Source organism: the organism of the source record quoted next, unplaced genomic scaffold (genome assembly GCF_019419815.1).
Source record: "Pyrus x bretschneideri cultivar Hongxiangsu unplaced genomic scaffold, Pyrus_bretschneideri_v1 Contig4, whole genome shotgun sequence".
Classification (NCBI taxonomy): domain Eukaryota; kingdom Viridiplantae; phylum Streptophyta; class Magnoliopsida; order Rosales; family Rosaceae; genus Pyrus; species Pyrus x bretschneideri.
In genome coordinates, this window is record NW_025999723.1 from 4,084,661 (window position 1) to 4,108,618 (window position 23,958).

The window sequence follows — 23,958 nt, forward strand, 5'->3', positions numbered from 1 at the left end:
ATTCGTACCAATATCACGTCGTGAGGTGGCCGGAGTTAGCTGGATTTTGGCTCGAAAACCACGGGGCTCACCAAAAAAGTTTGATGTGCTCTATGTGCTTCACGGAGGATGATGGAGAGAGAGTCGACGCCGGAGATGGTGCTGTTGTCGTGTCGTTGTCTCGATTTTTGGGTGTGTGGGTGTGTGTAGCTCGGGGATAATGAGAGATATCAAAAAGTGAGAGTTGACAGAGAGTGCTCAGGGGAGAAGAGAGAAGAAGAAGAAGAAGAAGAAAATAATGGTGAAGGTGGAGGGAGCTACCATGTGGTGAGCAAAGGAAAAGGAAGAATTTGGAGGAAATCCAAAAAGAGAACCGGATTGGGTAGTGGATAGGGGACAAAAAGGTAATTTCATAATTCCTGTTAAATGAAATTACAATTAGTTTAGGGCGGGGTTTCACATGTCCAGATGAGAGGGAAAATGCAGTGTAGGGATGGGGGATGGGGTATAGGTGGGGTTAACGGCAAAAGGGAAGGAATCTTCATGGAAGATTACATCCCTACTGGTCAAAGTGCGATAAGTGTCTAGGTCGTATAATTTGTATGCTTTCTGTTCATGAGGGTAACCAAGGAAGATGCAACGATGTGCCCGAGAGGAAAATTTAGTGGTGGGAATGACAGTGGTGGCATAGGCTAGACAACCAAAGACGCGGAAGTGATCATAGGTTGGAGTTTTGTTATGAAGCACCTCAAAAGGAGATTTATTATGGAGAAGACAGGTATGGAGACAATTTATTAGATACGTAGCTGTAAGAACACATTCACCTCAAAATTTTAGAGGAAGATGAGAATGGAATCGAAAGGCGCAAGCTGTTTGAACAAGGTGCCTATGTTTTCGTTCAACAACACAATTTTGTTGAGGGGTATAAGCACAAGATGTTTGAAAAAGGACCCTATTGTCTGAGAAAAAATTATGAAGAGAAAAAACTTCTCATCCATTATCAGTATGATGCATTGGATTTTAGTATGGAATTGGGTATTGACATAAGCAAAAAAAATGCTTGATTAATTGTTGAGTATCTGATTTATGTTTCATGAGAAAAACCCACGTAAAGCGAGAAAAATCATCCACAATGGTTAAAAAATAATGAGCTTCAGAAAGGGAAAATTGACGACTCAGGCCCCAAATATCAAAATGAATTAAAGCAAAAGGAAAAGTCGTTGCAATTGAACTTAAACCAAAAGGTTGACGAGTTTGTTTCACCAAAGGACAAACATCACAAACATGACTAGAATCAAAAGAACAATTAAGAAAACTAGAAGCTAAAGCTTGCAAACGAGTAGAGGAAGGGTGACTAAGGCGCCTATGCCATAAAGAGGACGAGATGGTGATGATGTTGCATAGAGGTTGAGGGGTGGGGATAGAGGAGGCAAGGGCCACGAGGTAATATAGATTGCCATGTCGCTTACCCACATCAATCATCACCTTTGAAACCAAGTCCTACAAAACACACCAAGAATGAAGGAATGTTATGGAACACGATAATCCATCTGTAAGCTTACCAACCGATAAAAGGTCCACTTTAAAATTAGGGACACATAAAACATCTTTCAATTTAACCGAGGAATTTAAACGAAGAGTGCCAGTTAAAGTAATTGGAGCGGTAGCACCACTAGGCAAAGAAACAGGTGGCAAATGCAAAGCAGAAGTATTAACCAAACATGAAGCGAAATAAGTAATATGATCTGTAGCTCAGCTGTTAAGGAACTACGAGTAACAAAACTTTGGAAGTCATCACTGAAAATGGCATAGGCCTGAAGAGCCGAAGAAGAGTCTGTGGTGTCCTTTAGGGTAACAAGGACACGAGAATGTTGTTCAGCTGAGAGGTGTGGCATCGCAACCTGCACATCATGCAAAGTGGGTTGGCCTTGCACGTGATGAGCTGAATGAAGTACTGCAGAATTACAGGCTTGAGGGCTGTTGTTGGGCTGAGGACTAACATTGTTAGTGTTACGGGCAGGATTGGCAGCGTCATTGCTGCGTGAAGAACCAGCAGATGCAGTGGACGTGGAGGAGCGACGGGGTGGCCTCCACGGTTGTCCATGGAGATGATGACCAACAAGATAACTGTGAAGTTTGTGGCAATTTTCGAGGTTGTGAAAGTCATAATTGTAATAGATGCAGTGGAAATGAGGATGGTTGAAGGAAGCATGGGAAGATCCACGAACCGTCATAGCTGCAGGTTGGTCTGCAGAACGGAGGAGCCCAACGAGCACTATTTTTCAGCATGAGAAACCAAGGAACAAGCTTGGCGAACAGTGGCAATAGGGTTCATCAAAAGGATTTGATCCTGAATAGTAGCGAAAGACTCATTAAGCCCCATGAGGAATTGCATAAGTTGCTGCCGGTTATTCTTTGTGCCACAAGAACAGGTGCAATGTTCGTTGTACGAGGCAAGTTTGTCCCAAAGGCCTTTGAGGCGAATGAAATAGGCGGAGACGGAGGAAGTACCTTGGGAGATGGTGGCGAGTTCACGGTTGAGTTGGAAGATGGGGGCGCGTTGCTTTGGGAGAATCGTTCGCAAAGGTTGTCTCATACGACTTTGGCAGTGGTGGAAAAGAGGACGGACTTGGCAAGATCCAGCTCCAAAGAATGAAGAAGCCAAGAAAGAATCATGTTGTTGCAGCGGCGCCAAGCAGCGTGCATATCAGGATCCTCGGAGGAGGATGGCTCCTCAATATCGCCATTAATAAAACCAAGTTTGTTCTTGGCGCTCAAGGAAATCTCCATACCGCACTTCCAGGTTGTATAATTATCTCCATTTAATTTTTTGGAGACAAGAACAAGGTTAGGGTGATCAAAATGGTGAAGGTAAAAGGGGGTACTGCTACCAGAGTCTCCCATGATGGAAGAACAGGAATGGCAGAAAGAAGGTTGCCGAAAAAAAAATTTAAAGAAAAACTAGGGTTTTGAAACCTGCTCTGTATACCATGTAGAAGAAGATATATGGGCTAAAAAGTATATTTCATTGATATGTGAATAAGAATATATACAATTACATTCCTTGCACAACAAGATATTATCCCTACAAGTTAGGAATACAATACAATTAGGATTACAATCACATTTGTACTTTAACTATATTTCTACTTGTTTATCATGTAACGGGTTCTCGATGGAAGTTAGGGCAAGGTTATGGAGCAGGAGTGGATTCTCTGCCATCAACTGGTGCAAGAGTTGGATATCTCCTGTTTTAGAAGCCTCAGACAGTCTCGAATCCATCCTGGCAGATTATGTTAAGCTTCTTGTAAGAATTGATTTCCCTTGAATTCATTTATCTAATAGAATAGACACACACACACACACATATATATATATATATATATATATATATATATATAGTATACAGTGGTGGAGTTGAATAGTAAGGGTTGGTTTGGTATTGCTGTGCTTTGAAAAAAAAACTGTTTCTGCTGTGCTGTGAGAATAAGTAGCTGTGAAATAAAGCAGCAGAGTGTTTGGTAAACTTTTTTGTTAAAGTGCTTTTGAAAAAAAAAAAAAGCAGTATTATAGTGTTTGGTAAGCTTTTATGTAAAACAGATGTGAAAAACAGCCGGTTTTTCAAAGCTGGGTTTCGCAGCTTCTTGTTTTTGGCTTTTTTTCACCCAAAACTGTGAAAAAAAACTGAAGCTGAATGTTTACCAAACACAAAAACAGCTCCCAGCTCTAAATCTGCTTTCTTTGGTTTTTTCCTCTTTCTCCGATTCCTCCTTCCTTCCACCTACTTTCCACTTTTTCCCCGTCTTTCCTTCCATCTTCCACCCTTTCCATCTTTTCCCCCTATTTTCTTCCACCTTTGCCCCTGTTTCCCTCCAAGTTCCTCAATTCGGATCGGCTTCATCCATCATTGACTGTGGCTCTGATGTTCACACCACCTTTTCCTTGCTAGTGGGTTGCTTCTTCTTGTTAATTTCTTTTTATTTGTGTAATAAAATAAACATAGTATACCGAGGTTAACTTTTTTTTTTTTTTTTGTTAAATAAATAATAAATAAAAAGGGCAAAAGCCCAAAGAGAAGTGTAATGATATAATCAATTAAAGTTAATGGCAGCTGCCAATCAATCCTGCTGGAATTGCGATGGCGAGAGAATCTTGCTGACACTCCTAATCTCAAAATTAGAGAGATTTCATTCATGGTAATGTTAAGAGACTAGATTTGGAGATAAACTTTTAGAAACAAAGGAATGTGAAGGTTGATGATTAGTTTATTACTTAAACATTGATAAACGTACTCATTTTATTTGTCACACATCATTTAGTTTACTAGTTTTGTATTCAAATTTAGTCTCCCTAGCATTACCCATTATATATACAAATGAGAAATGTTATGGAGACTCTTTCATAAGTGAACCTATCAATGAATTCTTTGCCATCAAATGTTTTTAGCATAATTTTCGTGCAAACATTATAAAGTATTGTACCAAAAACATGAGATAACAGAAAGTGTTTATGGAGAGTCTCACTTTGAAAAAGTATCAAACAAACATGTGGTAGTGATAGGGATGGCAACGGTTCGGTTTCGAGACAAAAATGTTATATCCATCCCAATTACCATGAAAATTAATCATATCCATAACTACAAATTAATCATTGTAATTATCCATAACCATACCCACCAGATAACGGATTCTCCATCTGTTAACGGTTATATCTATCCTTGTCAATACAAAAATATATATTCGTTCATTTGATGCAATATAATTTAGTGGCTAAATTGGATTAATGGTTCCCGTGATGATAGGATAAACAGAAGATTACCCCCGTGGTGAAAAAAAATCGGATTTAAACCCTTGTGGTGAAATTTGTTAGGATTCAAACCCAAAATTAACATTTTTGTCAACTCTCTGTTAACCCAAAGTTAACAATCCCACCTTTGTCTCAAGGAATCCATTAGATTTTCGAACCACAAAGCCTGCTGAGTTCAACCTTAATTTTTTTATCAGAAAAAGCAAAAGATGAAAGGAAAATTTCGTAATACATAGCAAATGTATGGTGTTTATGATAGTACGAAGCTGGAGTTTCTATGATGAATACGCCAACGATGATATGTTTGAAGGGTATCCAAAGCTCAAGTATTCAAGTAGGAACTCATTCTTTGACAACAGATCGTATCAGCTACTTGCACCATAGAGAATGAACTGAGGAGGAAATGCTTACTCTAGAAGAAAACGGCGGTTCTATAAAAGGCAGCAAAAAGGTTGAAAAAAGGACACCCAACTCAACATACAAAAAAGACTTCTAAAAAGCTTTGCAACCTACTCTTCACATACTCCCTTTGTAGTTCAAACATTCCTCTGTATTTATGGCTCAGCTACTTTCTTTGTATTATTGATTTCCTGCATTAAAGTTTACTTCTCAAAACATGTCTTGTACTTGCAAAACTTTGCTCGCCTGGCATCCAAACTTGCCTGAATAGGTTGAAACTATGCCTGATTGCTTGTATTTATCAATTACTTTCAAGTTATTACCTTTTCTTGCAATTTATTGTCATTTTGGTTAACACTTTACGAGTATTTACAAGCAGTTTACCTTCAGTTTTTACTATTATTTCTAGCTCTTTACTTTCTGTTTTTACCTTTTTATTTTTATTTTTAATAACAAAGATTGCAAACTGGCTTGGATCGTTTCTGATCAGTTTGTGATCATTGTTTTGGCATTCAATGCAAGAAAAATATAAAGTTCTTGTCTTCAAGGCATAGAAAATAACCTAATATAGATTTAAATGTAAAAATCAGGAGTTGCATGAAGTGTGAAGTGTAGGAGACATGTGGGTGATGAAAAAAATAGAACTAGGAAACATACACTGCAATGCAGTGTCTGAATCCAAAAGGAAAAACTAGAACCAGGAAACAGACGCTGCATTGCAGTGTCTGAGTCCAAATGTACAAAGGAACATGCGGGAGGCATGTGAGTGATGGAAAAAACTAAACCAGTAAATGGACACTACAATGCAGTGTCTGAATCCAAATGTAAAAAAGAGAATAAGAAAATAGACACTACATTGCAATATTTGATTTGTATGACTTATTCCAATTATAAATTTTATGAGAAAGAGTGTGTTAGTTGACGAGGGTGCCAGATGTAGTGGCAAATTTTGTAATTTTTGTTGATTTTAAATGAATTTAAGTATCACAATATATGGTTGATCTATTTATAATTAACATAAACAGTGTTGATATATTGTTAATATTGTAACCTTTTAAATTTTTTTACAAAATCACGTGTAATAAAATGTGCCTAATATACATGATAATACATACAAAATTAATTAGTTACGTAATAAATGAATGTTGTTTGATTTAAATTCATTTACTCACAAAATAAAGTAATGTTATTTGATTCAAAATTAGCTTATTTCCATAGGAAAACTAATAAAAATTACTTGAAAATTTTAAGTTTTAACGATAAAGACAAAATAAAGGATAAAATGAATAGTACCATGATTGACTTTTTAGTGTAAAAATATGATTTTTTGTTAAAGTGAACAATACCAGAAGTTTTTCGTTCAAGTTCCCTATTTCCATTGAATCCATATCCTTTATGGATCCTCTTTGTGAGGATTTCGGAGATCTGTGAATTGTATCTGTTCATCGTATATTATGCGGTAAAAAATTATTTTGCATTTTTTAATTTAAAATTGAACATAAATAATATTTGATAAAAACTGATCACATAATATATGATAAACGAATACCTAAAATCATCACAAAAGTTCGAAAAAGATCCTGTTGGATTTCCATCGATATTGAATTACAACATAACACTTCTTATATGGCAGTTGAGTCCTATAACCAGCTGTGGAAAATAGGCCGGCCAGTAGGAGCTATCTGCCAAAAGAAGACAAAGAGACAGCTGTCCACTCAACAAAGAAACGGAGATGGCTTTCGGGAATGTGGATTCTCTACCTCTTATTCCCATTCCCTTTTTTCACTTGTTTTTTGTTTTATTATCTGTATAAAAAAAATCAACATAAGATGCTGACGTGATATAATTGTGACCATTCAAATAGGAAGCCATGAAAGGGTAGAGAGATTAGGAGGGTAAAGAATCCTCCTCTGGCTTTCGGTGCTCCCGCTTTTCATCATTTGGGGTGCTGCCTTCCATTCAACACTGTGTGATTTAGTTACGTATTTGTAAAATAAATAATAAGTTTAATTTGATTAATAATTCATGTCGTAATAAGATAATTAGAAGATAGTTAAATTAAGATTTAAGTTTATGTAGTGAAGTCTATTAGGATTTATGCTCAAAATTGAAAATTTCGTCAACACTCCGTTAATTATTAGCATGTGAGCCACACATATTAGGCTAAAATGAAACTCTCAAGTAATTGTTAGCACGTAAAGATTACATGTGAGACTAACTTTATATTTTTAGTTTCATTTGTGAGCTTCATGTGCTAACAATTAATGAAGTTAACGAAATTTTTAATTTTAGGTTTAATTCCTAACAGACTTCACCACAGACAATTAAATTATAATTTTTTTTTATCTTCCAATTACAATATCACAACGAGAACTTATAATCCGATTAGACCTAAATAATACGACCTAAGATTAAGTTTAAGCTTTAATCATGATTAAATCGCATGCTGGAAGATCGAGAGAGAATAAATGGACATACCATCCTTCCTCTAAACTATTTTTCTCAATTACATATCTTAAATTAAGACGTTGTTGGGTAGGCAAGTGTAGTGTGTAGATTCAATTTACTACCTTAACCGCTTTCTTCGCATTTTCTTGGATTAAAAAATCAAAAGCACGAGATTCCTTTCACACCGAAATTTCCCCGAAGAAGATGTGAAAACACACAAAGCATAATTTCCCTTATCCCTTTTGTCCTTTTGCATTGACTCATTGACTTGGTATCGATCAGACCAATTTCCGGTGATCCAATTTGTAGATCTATTTGAGTATCTCTGTACTTACAATTCTCTTAGTCTTAGATGCTCGATCATCGCTGACCAGGTGCGATCGATTAATGGCTGCTGCTTCTTCTTCGTCTGGCCTTGGTTGGAAATACGAAGTGTTCATCAATTTCAGAGGGGATGACACTCGCAAGGGCTTCGTCAGCCATCTCTACAACGCTCTGGTTAAGAAACCAATCAACGCCTTCATGGATGCCGAAAAGCTCAGAAAAGGCGACGACCTTTCCGAGCTCCTGACAGCGATTCGAGAGTCAAGGATTTCGATTGTAGTTTTCTCTCAAGACTATGCTTCTTCCACTTGGTGCTTGAAAGAACTCGTGCAAATCTTGGAATGCAAGGATAACAATAACCAGATTGTACTCCCCATTTTCTATGAAGTTGATCCGTCTGACGTTCGTAGACTCAAGAGAAAATTCGAGGAAGCTTTTGCTCAGCACGATCGTGATTCTAACGCTGAAATGGAAGAGGTTCAGGGCTGGAGATCCGCTCTTAAAACTGCCACCAGTTTATCCGGCTGGGATTCGCGAAAATATGAGTAAATTCTAATTTGTTTTAGTTTCCTATTAATTTTTGGGATTTTTGTAACGTTTAGGGGTAATTTGATAAATATTTAGTTTTTTGTTTTAATTTCTATTTTTTTGAAAACTAACAGATGAAAAAGACCCATTAATTATTATTTGGTGGTGTTATTATATTGTTTTTTTTAATTTGACAGGAATGATGTGGTGCTTATTGAGGAAATTGTAGAAGATGTTTATAGGAAATTGATCGACATCTCATCAACATCAAGCGAAGATAATGGCTTGGTTGACATGGATTCTCACATGCATGAAATGCTTTCATTATTATATCCTCCCGGAGGTGAAACGAATAATGTTCGAGTTGTTGGAATATGGGGTATGGGCGGTTTAGGCAAAACAACCATCGTTAGAGCTGTTTATAATAAAATCGCTGGTCAATTTGAAGCTTGTTGCTTTCTTGAAAATTTCAAGGAAGATTTCATGAAGCATGGCAAACTACATATGCAGGCACAACTTCTATGGTTAAAAAGCCTTGGTCGGAGAAAAGTTCTTATTGTTGTTGATGATGTGGATAAATTAGAACAAATTGAAGCTTTACTTGAAGAGCCACATTCCTTTGGTGGTGGAAGCAGAATTATTATAACAACTAGAGATTCACAATTACTAAGCATAGCTGATGTGATATATAATCCCAAGATTCTGAGTGATTCTGGAGCTCTAAAACTCTTTAGGCAGCACGCCTTCGGAAAAAACCAACCCACCAGAGATTATGATGATCTCTCTAATGGTGTCGTAAAATATGCTCAAGGTCTGCCTTTGGCACTCAAAGTTTTGGGAGCTTTTCTTCGTAAAAAAACTATACGCGTGTGGGAAGATGAGTTAGAAAAAATAAGGAAAATCCCGCAAAGGGGAATTCATGATGTGCTTAAAACAAGCTTCGATGGACTAGATGTCATAGAGAAGAATATCTTTCTAGATATTGCATGTTTCCTTAAAGGGATGAAGAAAGACCGAGCAATTGAAATTCTGGACGGCTGTGGTTTACATCCTCGTACAGGAATAAGAGTTCTAATTGATCGAGCTCTCATAACTATCTCATGGAAGGGGGAACTGGAGATGCATGATTCATTAGAGGAAATGGGTCGGGAAATTGTCCGCCAAGATTCTTTCAAAGATCTTGGGTCTTTCAAAGATCCTGGGAGACGAAGTAGGTTGTGAAGTTATGAAGATGTTCGTCAGGTGCTAACTAAAAATACGGTGAGAAATCTTTTTCTTATGCAATTGTTAGTAGAAAGGTTCAACTTTTGATCAAATCAATTTCTTAGGCTCATTTGATAACCATTTTTGTTTTCAATTTTTAGTTTTCATTGTTTTAATAATGAAAATTGAAAACAATTAAACAAAAAATGAAATGATTATCAGACGGCTTCTTAAGAAATAAGCATTAATTTCATAATCAAAACTAAGGTTCTCTATATTTTCCTTTATTTTGATTTGCACAGGCTACAAAAACAATTGAAAGCATAATTGTGGATTTCTCGTACTCAGACTGGCCATGCTTAAATGCTGAAGCTTTTGTTAGAATGACTCAACTAAGACTTCTCAAGATCAGTCCAGGCTTCGTTTTTACAGATGAGTACTTCAAACAACACCTGTTTGGGTCCTTAAAGTTGCTCAACCTGAGGTATCTCTCCTGGCTTGGTTTCCCTCTCAAGTCTTTGCCATCCAACTTTCAATTCGAAAATCTTGTTGAACTTGACATGCGAAATAGTCTCATTGACCGACTTTGGGAAGGAACCCAGGTATGTACAATAATTTACATGTATTTGTTTCTTTTAAATGTTTGGGCTTTGAGTGAGATGTCTTATTAAGTAATGCATGTTTTCCTGAATGTTTTAACAGAAGCAGGAAAAGTTGAAATTCATCAATTTAAGTTGTTGTCGATACCTTAAGGAAACCCCTGACTTCACAAATGTGCCAAATCTTGAGAGGCTAATTCTTCAAAGTTGTGTAAGTTTAGTTGAGGTTCACCCGTCTATTTCGACTCTTACAAAGCTTGTTTTATTGAATTTGAATGGATGCCATGAACTTAAGATTCTACCTAGCAAAATTCGTATGAGATCTCTCAAAACCTTTAGTATTTCTGGCTGCTTTAGTCTTGAGATGTTTCCAGAGATTTCAGAAGGTATGGATGAGTTAGAAATCCTTCATTTATCCTGTTCAAAAATTAAAGAACTGCCCCTGTCAATTAATAATCTCACAGGGTTGAGTCATTTCAGCCTAGATGATTGCAAGGAACTTAAGAGTCTTCCAAGCTGCATTCATATGAAATGTCTGAAAACCTTTGATCTTAATGGTTGCTGCAGTCTTGAGATGTTTCCATCGATTTCAGAAGGGATTGAGGGGTTAGAAAGGCTTGATTTACCACACTCAAAAATTAAAGAACTGTCCCCGTCAATTAATAATCTTACGAGGTTGAGTCATTTGAATCTACAAGATTGCAAGGAACTTAAGAGTCTTCCAAGCAGCATTCGTATGAAATCTCTCAAAACCCTTAATCTTTGTGGTTACTGGAGTCTTGAGTTGTTTCCAGAGATTTCAGAAGTGATTGAGGGGTTACAAATTCTTGATTTATCCGGGTCAAAAATTAAAGAACTGTCCTCGTCAATTAATAATCTCACGGGATTGATTCATTTGAATCTAGAAAATTGTAAGGAACTTAAGAGTCTTCCAAGCAGCATTTGTCAGCTCAAGTCCCTTGCCTCTCTCTTTCTTTCCGGTTGTACAAAATTTGAGTTGTTTCCAAGCATTGAAGAAAATATGGAAGGATTAAGAAGTCTTTTCTTGGATGGAACATTTATTAAAGAGCTTTCCCCCTGGATTGAACGGCTTATGGGGCTTCGGTATTTAAGTCTGAGAAACTGCAAAAGCATTGTACATCTTCCCGACACGCTGTAATTTGGCACACCTTATCATATATACATAGCTCTGTCTTGGCCCTTGTCCCTCTCCACCCCAACCCCCAATTTCTAGGTAATCAAAATTCAAACCCTATTTTTGATTCGGAATTAAAATTCGAAATTTGGGAAATTTTATTATCTGAATAAAGAAATACTTTTCAGGGGTTTTGGGTACTCTGTTTGAAGCAATCAATCGGACACTACGCCGCGTTGCGGCAGCTTTGGTGGAATTGGCGTGGTCAGACGGCTAGCCACGGCCGCATATTTTGAAATCCCAAGAGGTGGCATTTTCCAAGGAGAGGTGCATAACTCCACCGCCGGATTCTTCTGATTTGTGCTTGTGCAGAAACTCTGAAGATATTCGTATGTCAATTCCCGTTGCTAACTTGCGAATGCCACCGGTGCTCCTCCAATTTGGGTGAAGGGTACTTTGCATTTCCTTTTATCTTAACGTTTGTATATCTGCAAATTACAGTGGGTGAACGCTCTGAATTTGTTTAAATGACTATTTTTTTGGTATGAATCATTCAGCAAAATCTGCATTCATCAGTAAAACCATGGTATTCATGTTGGGAACCAGAACAAAAATGCAATACTGCAACTGACTCAAGCAAACTGGGAGAATAACTTAATTATTGAATAGAAACGTTGGCTATTATATAGCCTTACATAGTTAACGAAACCCTAAAAAACAGCCCACTATCCACACTAACGGAAAGTGGTAACATGCACGAGGAAATAGTCTACGTAGAACAAGTCTTCCTACATAATAGGAACTTATTGAAAAACAAAACAATCCTAAGTGATAAGAGTCCTACAACGAAAAGGACAATCAAACTTATTAATCCCTCCCTTAAACTTACTGTCATCAAATAGTTAGTTTATACTAACAATCTCACAAACCCCCAGCATATTTCGAAGTTTCTGGAAAGCATCAACCTTTAACGGCTTGGTCATTATGTCTGCCACCTGATCCTCGTTCCCACAGTGAATCAAAGCAATCGAACCCTCCTTTGTGAGATTCCTCAAAAAGTGATATCTCACGTCAATATGTTTACTGCGACCATGCATCACCGGATTCTTTGACAGCTTAATGGTTGAACTGTTATCACATCTAATTAGAGTACATGCCTCATTGTTGTACTCAAGCTCCTTCAGCACCCTCTTCATCCATATTGCTTGACATGCACACACTGCAGCTGCTACAAATTCTGCTTCTGTAGTAGACAATGTAACAATAGGCTGCTTCTTTGAACTCCATGTCACAGCACCCGAACTTAGCAAGAACACATAACCACTGGTGCTCTTCCTATCCTCCACATCTCCTCCTAACCCTGTGTGTCTTCACTGCTCTCACCCACATTTCTTTCTTCTCTAGCCCCACTGCCATTTTCATCTTCATTTTCACTCACCCTTTCTTCTCCTTCACTGTTTTCTTCATTTTCTCCCCATTCTAAATCTAACATGATCTGTCCCTCATAACTCACATCCCAATCCCACTGTTTTTCTTCCTTAAAAAAAACATCCCTGCTCACAACAATTTTCTTGGCTATAGGATCAAACAATCTATATCCCTTGGACTCCTCACTAACTCCCAATAAAACACAAGGAAAACTTTTATCATCTAATTTACCTCGCTTGACATCTGGAACGTGAACATGTGCTAAGCTTCCAAAGACATGGAAATGCTCGACTGAGGGTTTTACTCCACTCCAAGCCTCTTGTGGAGTGATATCCTTCACTGATAATGTGGGACATCTATTCAGAACATAGATAGTCCAGTTCACCGCCTCTGGCCAGAACGTTTTTGGGAGCTTCTTATCAGACAACATAGAACGAACCATATTCATGACAGTTCGATTTTTTCCTTTTAGCCACTCCGTTTTGTTGCGGCGTGTAGGCAGTGGTTAACTGCCTCTTGATTCCATTTTCTTTGCAAAAATTAGTGAATTCAGTTGAGGTGAATTCACCCCCTCTATCTGTCCGTAGACACTTGACACTTAGCCCTTTCTCCTTTTCCACCATTCTTTTGAAAAACTGGAAGCAATGCAGTGCCTCACTCTTTGCTGTCAACAAGTACACCCATGTTTTACGACTAAAATCATCAATAAAACATAAAATATACCTCCTTCCACTATTTGATATGGGAGAGATGGGCCCACAGATGTCTGCATGAATGAGCTCCAAAGGCTGACTTGCTCTCCACGTACTTCTTGTTGGCATGTTATTACGATGCTGTTTACCTTGAATGCAGTCTGTGCATGTGATATTTGAGGTTTGAAGCTGAGGAAGTCCACAAACCATCCTCTTCTGTTGCAACGTTCTCAATCCCTTGTAGCTTAGGTGACCATATCTTTGATGCCAAAGATAAAAGGGATCCTGCGAGCTTGTGTGAAGACACCTTTCTGGTGGGGCACTTGTAGAGACTGGAGTCTGAGCTAGCAGTATAAACATCCTGTTCTTACTCATCTTAGTCTGAATAATCAGACCCTTAGTCGGATGATATATTTTGCAGGCTCCTTCTTTAATTAATATAGCCAAGCCCCTTTCTTGAAGTTGTCCTATGCTCAAGAGATTGTTTTTGAGTTTTGGAACATAGTACACCTCATTGACAACATGATTGATTCCATTTAAAAACAGCGAGACACTTCCCTTGCCAACCACATTCATCCTACTGTTGTTCCCCAATTTAACTGAATGAACAAAGCTTTCATCTAGGTTTGTGAAGATATCCCGATCGCCACACATGGTTGGAACATCCGGAGTCAAGAAACCAAGCATCAGTCCGTTCATGTACCTCAACATATGACATCAACAACATATCTTCTTCATTCACTTCTGCATAATTAGCCTCCTTATCCCATTTAGGACATTCATACTGGAAGTGCCCAAGATTATGACACTTGTAGCATTCCACCGTATCCTTGTTGAACGCCTCTTGGCCTCCTCTTCCACGTCCTCGTCCTCTATAGTTACTTCTTCCACGCCCTTGTCCTCTATGATTGTTGAAACCTCCCTCAGTTTTGGCATCAGTTGTTGCCTTCAGAGCTTGCTCCACACTGCTACTTCTGTGAAACTTTTGCTCATGTACAGTGAGCGAGCTTTGAAGCTCATCAATGGTAATTGCATCCAAGTCCCTAGATTCCTCAATCGAACAAACTATATAATTAAATGTTCGTGAGAGACCGCATGATTTTTTCACAGATCGTGACGTCAGTCATAGGCTCCCCATACACTCTCATCTTGTTTGCAACTGTCATCACTCTAGCAAAATAGTTAGTGATCGTTTCACTAACCTTCATCTCAAGTGTCTCAAAGTCTCTCCGTAGGGCTTGAAGAGTTGAGCGCTTCACTCGTGCATTCCTTTCATATTTCGTCTTCATGGAATCCCAGATCTTTTTGGAGGTGTCCTTTTCCAACATCGTCTCTAGGATGCTCCTATCAATTGCCTGGAAAAGATAGTTTTTGGCTTTGAGATCCTTGAGTTTCACTGCATCAAGCTTTTTCTGTCGTGCTTCTGATATAGGTTGCGCCCCTTTTGCTGGTTCTTCATAACCAGTTTCAATCAAACTCCAATACTCCTTGCTGCGAAGGAAATTTTCCATGAGCATGCTCCAATGGTCATAATGACCACCAAAACGTGGAATGGAAGGCTGCACGAAGCTTCCTTCAGAAGTCATTTTTCCTCTCTTTCTCTCTTGTGTTTGAAGTCACTCAAAAGCTGCAGCTTTCCGGTCCTCAGGCCCCAGTGAGGGGCTCTGATACCAGTTTGTTGGGAACCAGAACAAAAATACCAAGAGCAATACTGCAACTGACTCAAGCAAACTGGGAGAATAACTTAATTATTGAATAGAAACGTTGGCTATTATATAGCCTTACATAGTTAACGAAACCCTAAAAAACAGCCCACTATCCACACTAACGGAAAGTGGTAACGTGCACGAGGAAATAGTCTACGTAGAACTAGTCTTCCTACATAATAGGAACTTATTGAAAAACAAAACAATCCTAAGTGATAGAGTCCTACAACGAAAAGGACAATCAAACTTATCAATTCAATACAACGAACAAGAGCTGCTATGCAACCTTTTAAGTTCTACAGAAAATTGCATAGGTGATATCCGTCTTGCCTTAACAAGTACAATGGAGAAGTTACAACTCAAACTGTTAAAGTTTTCCACCAATCTTTGTGCACCATTGATGGTGATGCCAGTTTTAGTTGCATGCCCACATAAAATCTGCCAAAAATATACATATGTCAAGATTTTAACTCCCTTTGTGCACCATTTATTCCGCTAACGAGTTTGATCTTTAAGTTTCTTTTGTTGGAAAATTTTGATCTTGAAGTCTGGCACACATGCTTTTGCAGGGAAGATGTATGAGATTGGATCGTCTGGAGAAATTGAGTGCTGCTTATTTTCCAGATTCAGACGAAAGATGGGTACTTCCTGGATTTGAGTTGTGAAGGACTAATGAGATTGCTCTGATGGGGAGTGTTCCCCGTAACTGATTCGTGAGTAAAATACTGTTTCTCTGGACGCCTGATTAGTGAAAAGTCTTACTTTCATAGCTCCTTCCAATTTTTTCAATATATTGGTCCCACTAAGTTGATTATTTCAAATTTTGAATGTATAGCTCACTATTTGGTGCCCCCTGATCTGAAGTTTTCAGGTTCTGTTGAAATTTCCTTTCTTGAAACTAACTATTGTGTAAATTGATGAACATCCATCGGATACATTTTAAATTAGGCTCTAATGTGCTTCAAACTCAATTGAACTTGGTTACTGGCTTTTCTTGATCTTAACCAGGTGATCCATGGTTCTTAAATTCTCCAGAAGAATCGCTGGAATTCGTCTTGCAGATGAAGGTTTCGATGTATGGGTAGGAAATGTGTGTCAAACACATTGGAGTCGGTCACATCTTTTGTCAGAAAAGAATAAGATTTATGCTTTACTGTAGGATTTTTGGGATTGGAGTTGGCAGGAATTGGCTAGATTTGATGTCAGAAATGATACGCTGCATATATTCGACAAGCAGCTGCGAAGTCTTTGTTGTTGGACATTCGCAGGTCTTTAGACTCTTTACACCTCTTCATCTACTTCAAATCTCCTTCCCTTGCTGCTACCTTTGGTGTTTACTCCATGTATTCATGTTATTAGGGAACAATCATGTCTTTAGCTGCTCTCACCCAGCCGGATATAGCTGAAAAAGTGGTTGAAGCCGCCGCTCTTTTCTGCCTAATATCATACTTGGAAGCATATCACTTCAGAATTTATCTTCTGTACATTATATGCAGCGAATGGGTTGTCACCCTTTTGGATTCAATATGTGATGGCTATGTTGACTGCTTGGAGTGGTTGTATTTGATTTTGCTTTTGATTGTCGAGGTTTCAGTACTATGTTCTCCTGTTGTATGTTTTTTTGTTTTCAGAGTAATATAATATGGGCGTGAGGGCCTAGCCCCCCAGCTTCGACTGGGTTCCAGCCCACTTTAAATATTTCTTTTTAATTTATGTTGTTGTATTGGAAAAGGGCACATTATTCGCTCCAAGCACCAAAAAATTCAGGACCGGCACTAGTCTAATATCCTAGTGGAGAAGCGTTTGAGTTCTATTCATGCGTTCCGAGTTCGAAATTCCCCCTCTTGTAATGTAGTAGTTTCAAAGTCTCCTTAATATATATGTATGTATGTATTGGAAAAGGGCACATTATTCGCTCCAGGCACCAAAAAATTCAGGACCGGCACTAGTCTAATATCCTAGTGGAGAAGCGTTTGGGTTCTATTCATGTGTTCCGAGTTCGAAATTCCCCCTCTTGTAATGTAGTAGTTTCAAAGTCTCCTTAGTATGTATGTATGTATGTATGTATGTATGTTGTTTCAAAGTCTCCTTAGTATGTGTGTGTGTGTGGGCGTGCAAAGAATTTGTCTAATTTTGAACGTGTAAGAAATGAAAATGGTTAACTGAGTCACTCATTAAAAGTATTAATTCCACACTTGATCATCTTATATATGAATGAGAATGTATCATTTTTATATTTTTTTTTATTATGAACAATATTTTACACTAATATATACATTAAAGAGAGGGAAAAATGTTCAAACTCGAAACATAATGAGTTAAAAAATAAACCTCATCATCAGAACAATTCATCACTTGCAATTCATAATGTTTGCATGAGGCAAGTAACCCTCTCAGCAATGGCGGCTCTGGAGGAGGACAAAGTATTCGATCACACAGAACCTTGATATCTCAAAGACAATCATCGCACCTAAGGCCATCTCCAACCGACCCAACCAAAGGGCCATAGGGCTAAAAATAGCTCAGAATGACACGAAAACCGTCTTCAAACGAAAGCTAGGCTAAAGGGCTTGTGGCCCCATCTGGCCAAAACCCCCAAATCAAGCCAACGGACTGGCCATTTCCAATCAGCCAGTCAGCCCTCCAGCGGCAGAATGTCAAGCTTGACTTTATGGTAGGTGCAACAATACCACTTTTTTTTCGTTATTGTAGCAAGTGGCACTCAAAATATGTCAAAAACCTTATTTTAATACGGTAGTTTAATGTAATTAATCATATTAATTCAATTAAAATAATAAATTATTGAGGGGATTATGTTTTGTTTATGGCCCTTTGGCCATCTCGATTGGAGATGCGTTTTTTGTCAAAAGACTATCTTTTACCCATGACTCTTTGGCTCCCTTGGTTAGGGATAATATAAAATATGACCTGCATTGTTTATTAAAATATAATTTCTTACAGAATTATAGAGCTAAACATGATATTTTAGATCTAATTCGATTAGAGATGGCCTAACCTTATGCTTCCGACGTTTATCCTCCTATAATAAAATTTTAAATCTGAAAAACAAGGGAAAAAAAATAAGAGAAGAATCAGCCACTTCCCTCCATTTTTTTTTTTTTTGCCGGTCGGTCACACTCTCTCTCTCTCTCGCCCTCTTGCTCTCCTAATCCTAGAGTTCGGTTGTTGACCAAAAAAGAAAAAAAAAAAAAAAAATCCCAGAGTTCGGTAGTTGACAAGTGTTCTGCACATGTTCGGTGCTTCAAGATTTACGTTTGTTTTGTCTCCACCTGCACCATCTCCATTTCTCAGAGAGCCTTCTTCTCTGCTTCTATGGAATTTACCAGCGAAAGAAACCTGAAGAGAAACAGAAAGCTCTGCCTTCTGGTTTGAGAGAGAGAGATGCTCTGCTCCAGCAGACTCTTGGCCGTTTCTTTCCCCGTAAATCGGTGCAGTCCGTACGAACTGCATAGCGCCGGCTGCTCCAAATTCAGTTACCAAAGAAGCCCCATATCAACAAGCAGCTCCAGATGGCGATCCCTGGCCATGGCTTCGGAGCCCGACACCTCCTCTTTCGCTCCGTCTGTCGATTCTGATCCCAATCCCTCCGCCGATACAAGCCCCGCCGGGTACTCCCCCCTCTCTATCTAGGAAATTAACAGAAAATGGAAATTTAAAGTTCCAAGCTTTGGATTGTTACTTTGCACTGTGAAATTTATGAGATTGCAGACAGCTTACTGGTCTTTGAAAGTTTGTAACTTTATGTGAAAAACCCATGTGATTTATCTGCTGTTGATGTTAATTAACCCAAAAATTATACGGAAATTGCTTTGTTGCCTGTAATTTTTAGTTTTTACGTGGTTAATTGTGCAGATTTTGTATCATAGAGGGGCCTGAAACAGTGCAGGACTTTGCCACAATGGAGCTGCAGGAAATTCAAGATAATATTCGGAGTCGGCGCAACAAAATTTTCTTGCATATGGAGGAGGTGAGAGCAATTGCTTGTTGCTACCACTTTCTCAGTTGAGCATGTTTTAAATTACTCTCCAATTTCCATTAGAAATGTGTTCTTTAAGAATGAGCTTCGATATGCGTAGGTTCGCAGGCTGAGGATACAACAGCGGATTAAACGCGCAGAGCTTGGAGCGGTAAATGAAGATCAAGAAAACGAACTTCCTAGTTTTCCATCATTCATTCCCTTTTTGCCTCCCCTGGTAAGCTGCTGCCCCCGCCCCGGTGAAGAAATGTATTTCCATGGTTAATAAATGTTTCAGTAAACTTGGCCGTTTCGTACCCCCGATATTTTTACCTGTATTTTGTTGTAGCCTTTTGTTGATTCATAAAAAATCTGTGAAAAGTAGAGTTTGTGCAAAGTATTAATCACAGGGTGAATGCATTGCTTGCAGAGTTCAGACAACCTTAAGCTGTATTATGCTTTTTGTTATTCAATTATTGCGGGGTTTATCCTTTTTGGTGGCCTCATAGCTCCCTCCGTAAGTTCTTTATGCATTAACTTGTTGTGATTAGTTATAACAGTTATTCACAAACATTGTTTTCATTTACCGGTCTGACAATACAGTTCTGAATTTGCAAGTGAAAAATGAGGAAACATATCGAATAAGTGCAGTTGTTGGTTATAAAACATGGATTCAGTTTGTAACTCTTTCCTACAATTACCCTTACATCTTCAGTTGGAGTTGAAGTTGGGAATAGGAGGCACATCGTATAAAGATTTTATAGTAAATATGCATCTGCCATTGCAGTTGAGGTATGGCACTATCTTGACATGAAGCCTAATAATGGTAATACTATATTGTTACCAGTTTGGTTTATTGATCTCATATACTTTCAAACTGCAGTCAAGTTGATCCCGTAGTGGCGTCGTTCTCTGGAGGAGCAGTCGGAGTGATCTCAGCATTGATGGTAGTTGAAATAAACAATGTGAAACAGCAGGAGCATAAGCGATGCAAATATTGTCTTGGAACTGGTGTGATAATGTCCTATGTTTCTCACTTTTAGTCATATGTACTGTAGCTTTAAATATATACGATGGAAAGATGTTTGGATTGGTTTCGTATGTCAACTACCAAGTGTATTTGATACTTATGCAGGATATCTTGCTTGTGCTCGTTGCTCCAGCACTGGAACCCTTGTTCTTACCGAACCAGTTTCAACAGTTGATGGCGGAAACCAGCCCCTTTCACTGCCAAAAACTGAAAGATGTTCAAATTGCTCAGGAGCGGGAAAGGTTAGACATATAATTATGGCCGTTGAATTGAATGTTTACTGCATACTAAATTCCTCTTCTTGCCTGCCGCTTAGATGCACTTGTTTCATCATATACATTGAGGAATAGCTGATTCACATGTTTGGTGACTGTTGTGTTTGTCGAGCACGTGAAAGACATTTCGGAAGAAAAATAATTGACTGGAAATGGAGTTTAAGATAATTTAGTAGCAAATTTTTGAGAGGTGACTTCCAAATGGAAAATATCTAACATTGCATCTGCAAATGTGGCAGGTAATGTGCCCGACATGCCTTTGCACGGGAATGGCGATGGCAAGTGAACACGACCCTCGGATCGACCCCTTTGATTAGAAGCGCAACGCCATCGTTAGTCGTTCCCTTACCACTTACAATCTTCTCTCTCTCTCTCTCTTTTGATGCAAATGCAATACGTACATCCTTTCATAAGTCGTGACATGAACAAGGAACTTCTGTGTATATCAACTGTTCAAGAATTTGACCAGACATCTGAATGCGATTCAAATATTTCCTTTCCTTCAAATTTGTTTTGAAAAATTGAAGAATCGACTTCTTCCGAGGGATCGCCTTTGAATCAAAACTGCTTTGTTGCTCGTCCCAACAGTTAACGAGGGAATTGTTATTAGCATTCACAAAAGTTAGAACACCACCAAAATCAAAATTTTGGAGAAAACGTTGGCAAAAGTGGTAACACACATATATGTGTGTTGCCACTTATATATATAAACATAAACATAACATGAACATAACCTGCATATTGCACACACAAATACTTGTAATATCAAGATATATACAGACAATAGAATGAAAATGCCAACTCTGCCAAGATTTATAGTGGTGAAACCAAACCACAACAGCAAATACTTTCGCCACACACGACGGAAATCTTGATGGTACGCCAGCTCCGGGGTTTCTCAATTTCACCGGAGAGAAGGCTGGGAGCCATTACGCCAAGTTCGAAGTGGAGATGGCAAAGAGTAACGGGAATGAAGGACTAGTCCGCATCAGATGCTGTTACAACGATAGAGGTGGAGCTCTCGCATACAAAAACGAGTAGTACACTGAAGTAGTCCCAACATTTCGTCGGTATTTTAAGTTTGGTAGGTCAACGGCAACATCCAAGCCGGCTTTCCTGTAATCGCAGATGATGGAAAGGTCAAGAGAGGGTTTACAGCAGCATTCAAGTTTGGAGAAACTGAGACAATACTGAGTAATGCACAGGAGGCTGCGCACAAGGTTGTTCCGACACCCTTAGTTGCTGGGAAGTAATTACCATCAACATGGATGATGGCGTTTACACTGGTATCAATACCTTCGACATGAAGTTCGACACCAACGAAGAAATATCTTCTCATCCAATGCTCAGCACTATATTCTCGGAATTTCACAATATAGTTTAAATGGGTACATTATTCTTCAGAAAATTTACATATTTTGTGTGTTTTATTACCAATCCTACATTCGATACCATTGAATTTATTGGTAAAAATACATTTCTGTAACGATCCTCCGACGGTAGACCTTCGTCTTTCTTCTTCAACCACTTTCTTCACGGAATTGCTGATGTCACCCAATGCCCAAGCTACCGATATGTGAGGGCGCGGATCCTGTGATCACCAACACCCCATTAAGTGATTTAGTTTTTTGAGCAATGATTAGTATTCAGACACAATCATTTGCTCCAATATATTGTCTTATATTCAGTAAGTAATTTCAAGTTTGAAAAGCACGAAAAAGCTAACCTTGTAAAATTCAGGAAGATTGTGAAGCTTGTACACCTCATTCACAGCTTGAATCTGCTTTGTTATCTGAAATCAATGGAAGTTGAAATATTTCAGACTTGTAGACAATGAAAGCTGATTCAACCGTGCATTAATACGAAAACAGGAATGCTTCTAGTAACCACGTTTCACTCCTCCAGGATATCAGGGTGGTATGATGGGCCGCAAGGGGCGTGGAGGGTACGAGTGGTGTTGCAAGTCACGAGCAGAGTTGTTGGGTGGGTGGGTCATCGTTGGGATGTCGCGGATCTGTTTCACGTTTTAAATCCCATCGTTCCTAGTCTAGTTGAGACAGTCTACACCAATCATTAGACAAAAAACCTAACCTATCCAGTTCAATCCCAACCTAACTAGTATGAAATGCCAATTCCAATCTTGTCCGGCCTGCCAAACGTGCCCTGAGTTTCATAGGCTTATACTCACATGACAGGATTAGGAACATGATTTACGCCAGGACAACACATGTTAAAACCATGAGCATATCATGCATTAGTTTTCGATTGTGTTTTTCATGTTACAAGTGCATCGAAGACCAAACATCTAAGCTAATAAGCAAGCAAGATATCAATATTTCAAAATCCCATGACTTTCCACAAGTACTTACTAAATCTTAAGCCCATATAAGAACTGAAAAAATTTAGAATTGCACCAAGAGAGAAAGCTAGCAATCATACCTCAGCTAACCCAGCAGCAATGACTTCGATCGACACAAAGGTCCGGGTCTGATCATCGTTAACAAAAACCTCCCACTTGCTAAAATCAATCCAATACCTGTTTCACAATAACAAAATGTGTTAAACCGAAAATGGACGAAAAATTTGCAGGCTTACAGAATTATGTTAAATAACAGAACTAAATTCACGCAATGCAGACAAGAGAATGTAAATGTAACCATACCGCCTCTGAATCTGAAGCTTCTGCCGCAGCATTGTCACCAAGGAATCAATCTGGTGCACCCGAATCGGAACAGTTCTTCCGAGACTTATATGGAACTCTCTGCCTAAAGCAACCTGTTCAAGCTTACGCTCGTCCTTACGCAGAACGTCAAGCGGGACGTCAACGTCAACGGCATGGAGACCAGGCACCAGAGAAGCTAGCTTGTTCAAAAACAAGGCCATCTCTTTCCTCGGTGCTGGTGGTATATGAACTGGAACCACACAATTAAACAAGCAAAAACTAAGTGCAAAGCGAGGGCATTTGCTAATAGAGCTGAAAAATTCGAGAATTTTGATTACCTGGGATGTATACATGTACTGCGTAGTTCCCTTCGACGTGAGCAAAGTTCCGAACTCTGCTCGGCTGGGCGCTTGGGGAGAAGTCCAGAAATCCTTCAGAGGCAAAACACCAAACACTTGGTGGTCAACTCGGAAAAAGCCATCACAACAGAAAGCTAAAAGATAGAAAATTGATGGGAATCAGAGGTTACCGAAGGAATTGGGGCTGTCGAGAAGTGACAGAGGAGGTGGAGGCAGCGCAGTGGTCGGTTCTTGAGAGTTTTTGAGCTCTGAAGGTGGTGGCGGAGGTGGAGCCGGCGACTCGGAGCCTGAGTCCGACGACGAGTCTCCGTACGAGGCAATCAGGGCCTCCATTTCTCTCTCGCGCTAAAAGCGAACCGGTACGTTGTTAACTTGGGTAACTAGAAGCAGAACTAGAAGACCGGAGATA

At 38.9% G+C, this 23,958-nt stretch overlaps 1 protein-coding gene, 1 non-coding gene and 1 pseudogene across 2 annotated transcripts; 2 read left to right on the top strand and 1 right to left on the bottom strand.

The window, feature by feature from the left end:
- The first annotated feature begins 8,002 nt into the window (after positions 1–8,002).
- On the top strand, positions 8,003–16,945 carry LOC108867685 (annotated as a pseudogene).
- A 1,445-nt stretch (positions 16,946–18,390) lies between these two features.
- LOC103953684 lies at positions 18,391–21,028 on the top strand. The gene is made up of 8 exons (XR_007251189.1): positions 18,391–18,876; positions 19,121–19,235; positions 19,345–19,461; positions 19,654–19,740; positions 19,939–20,015; positions 20,107–20,234; positions 20,359–20,495; positions 20,768–21,028. It is a non-coding gene; the product is annotated as a protein ORANGE, chloroplastic (transcript).
- Positions 21,029–21,860: 832 nt separating this feature from the next.
- Positions 21,861–23,928, bottom strand: LOC103953683 (U6 snRNA phosphodiesterase 1-like). Its single transcript, XM_009365451.3, has 6 exons — positions 23,720–23,928; positions 23,529–23,621; positions 23,191–23,440; positions 22,968–23,064; positions 22,255–22,320; positions 21,861–22,119 (listed from the first exon to the last, which is right to left on the bottom strand). The coding sequence occupies exons 1-6, from the start codon at positions 23,880–23,882 to the stop codon at positions 21,922–21,924; spliced, it is 867 nt and encodes a 288-aa protein (XP_009363726.2). The 5' UTR covers positions 23,883–23,928; the 3' UTR covers positions 21,861–21,921.
- Between the last annotated feature and the right edge of the window lie 30 nt (positions 23,929–23,958).

What these genes read in the sequence shown, in the direction of transcription:
- LOC103953683 (XM_009365451.3), bottom strand. Translation starts at nt 23,882, where the DNA reads ATGGAGGCCCTGATTGCCTCGTACGGAGACTCGTCGTCGGACTCAGGC. An exon ending in CGACAGCCCCAATTCCTTCG is followed by an intron (nt 23,622 to 23,719) that starts GTAACCTCTGAT and finishes TTGCCTCTGAAG; the next exon opens with GATTTCTGGACTTCTCCCCA. An exon ending in TTGCTGCTGGGTTAGCTGAG is followed by an intron (nt 22,321 to 22,967) that starts GTATGATTGCTA and finishes CATTGATTTCAG; the next exon opens with ATAACAAAGCAGATTCAAGC.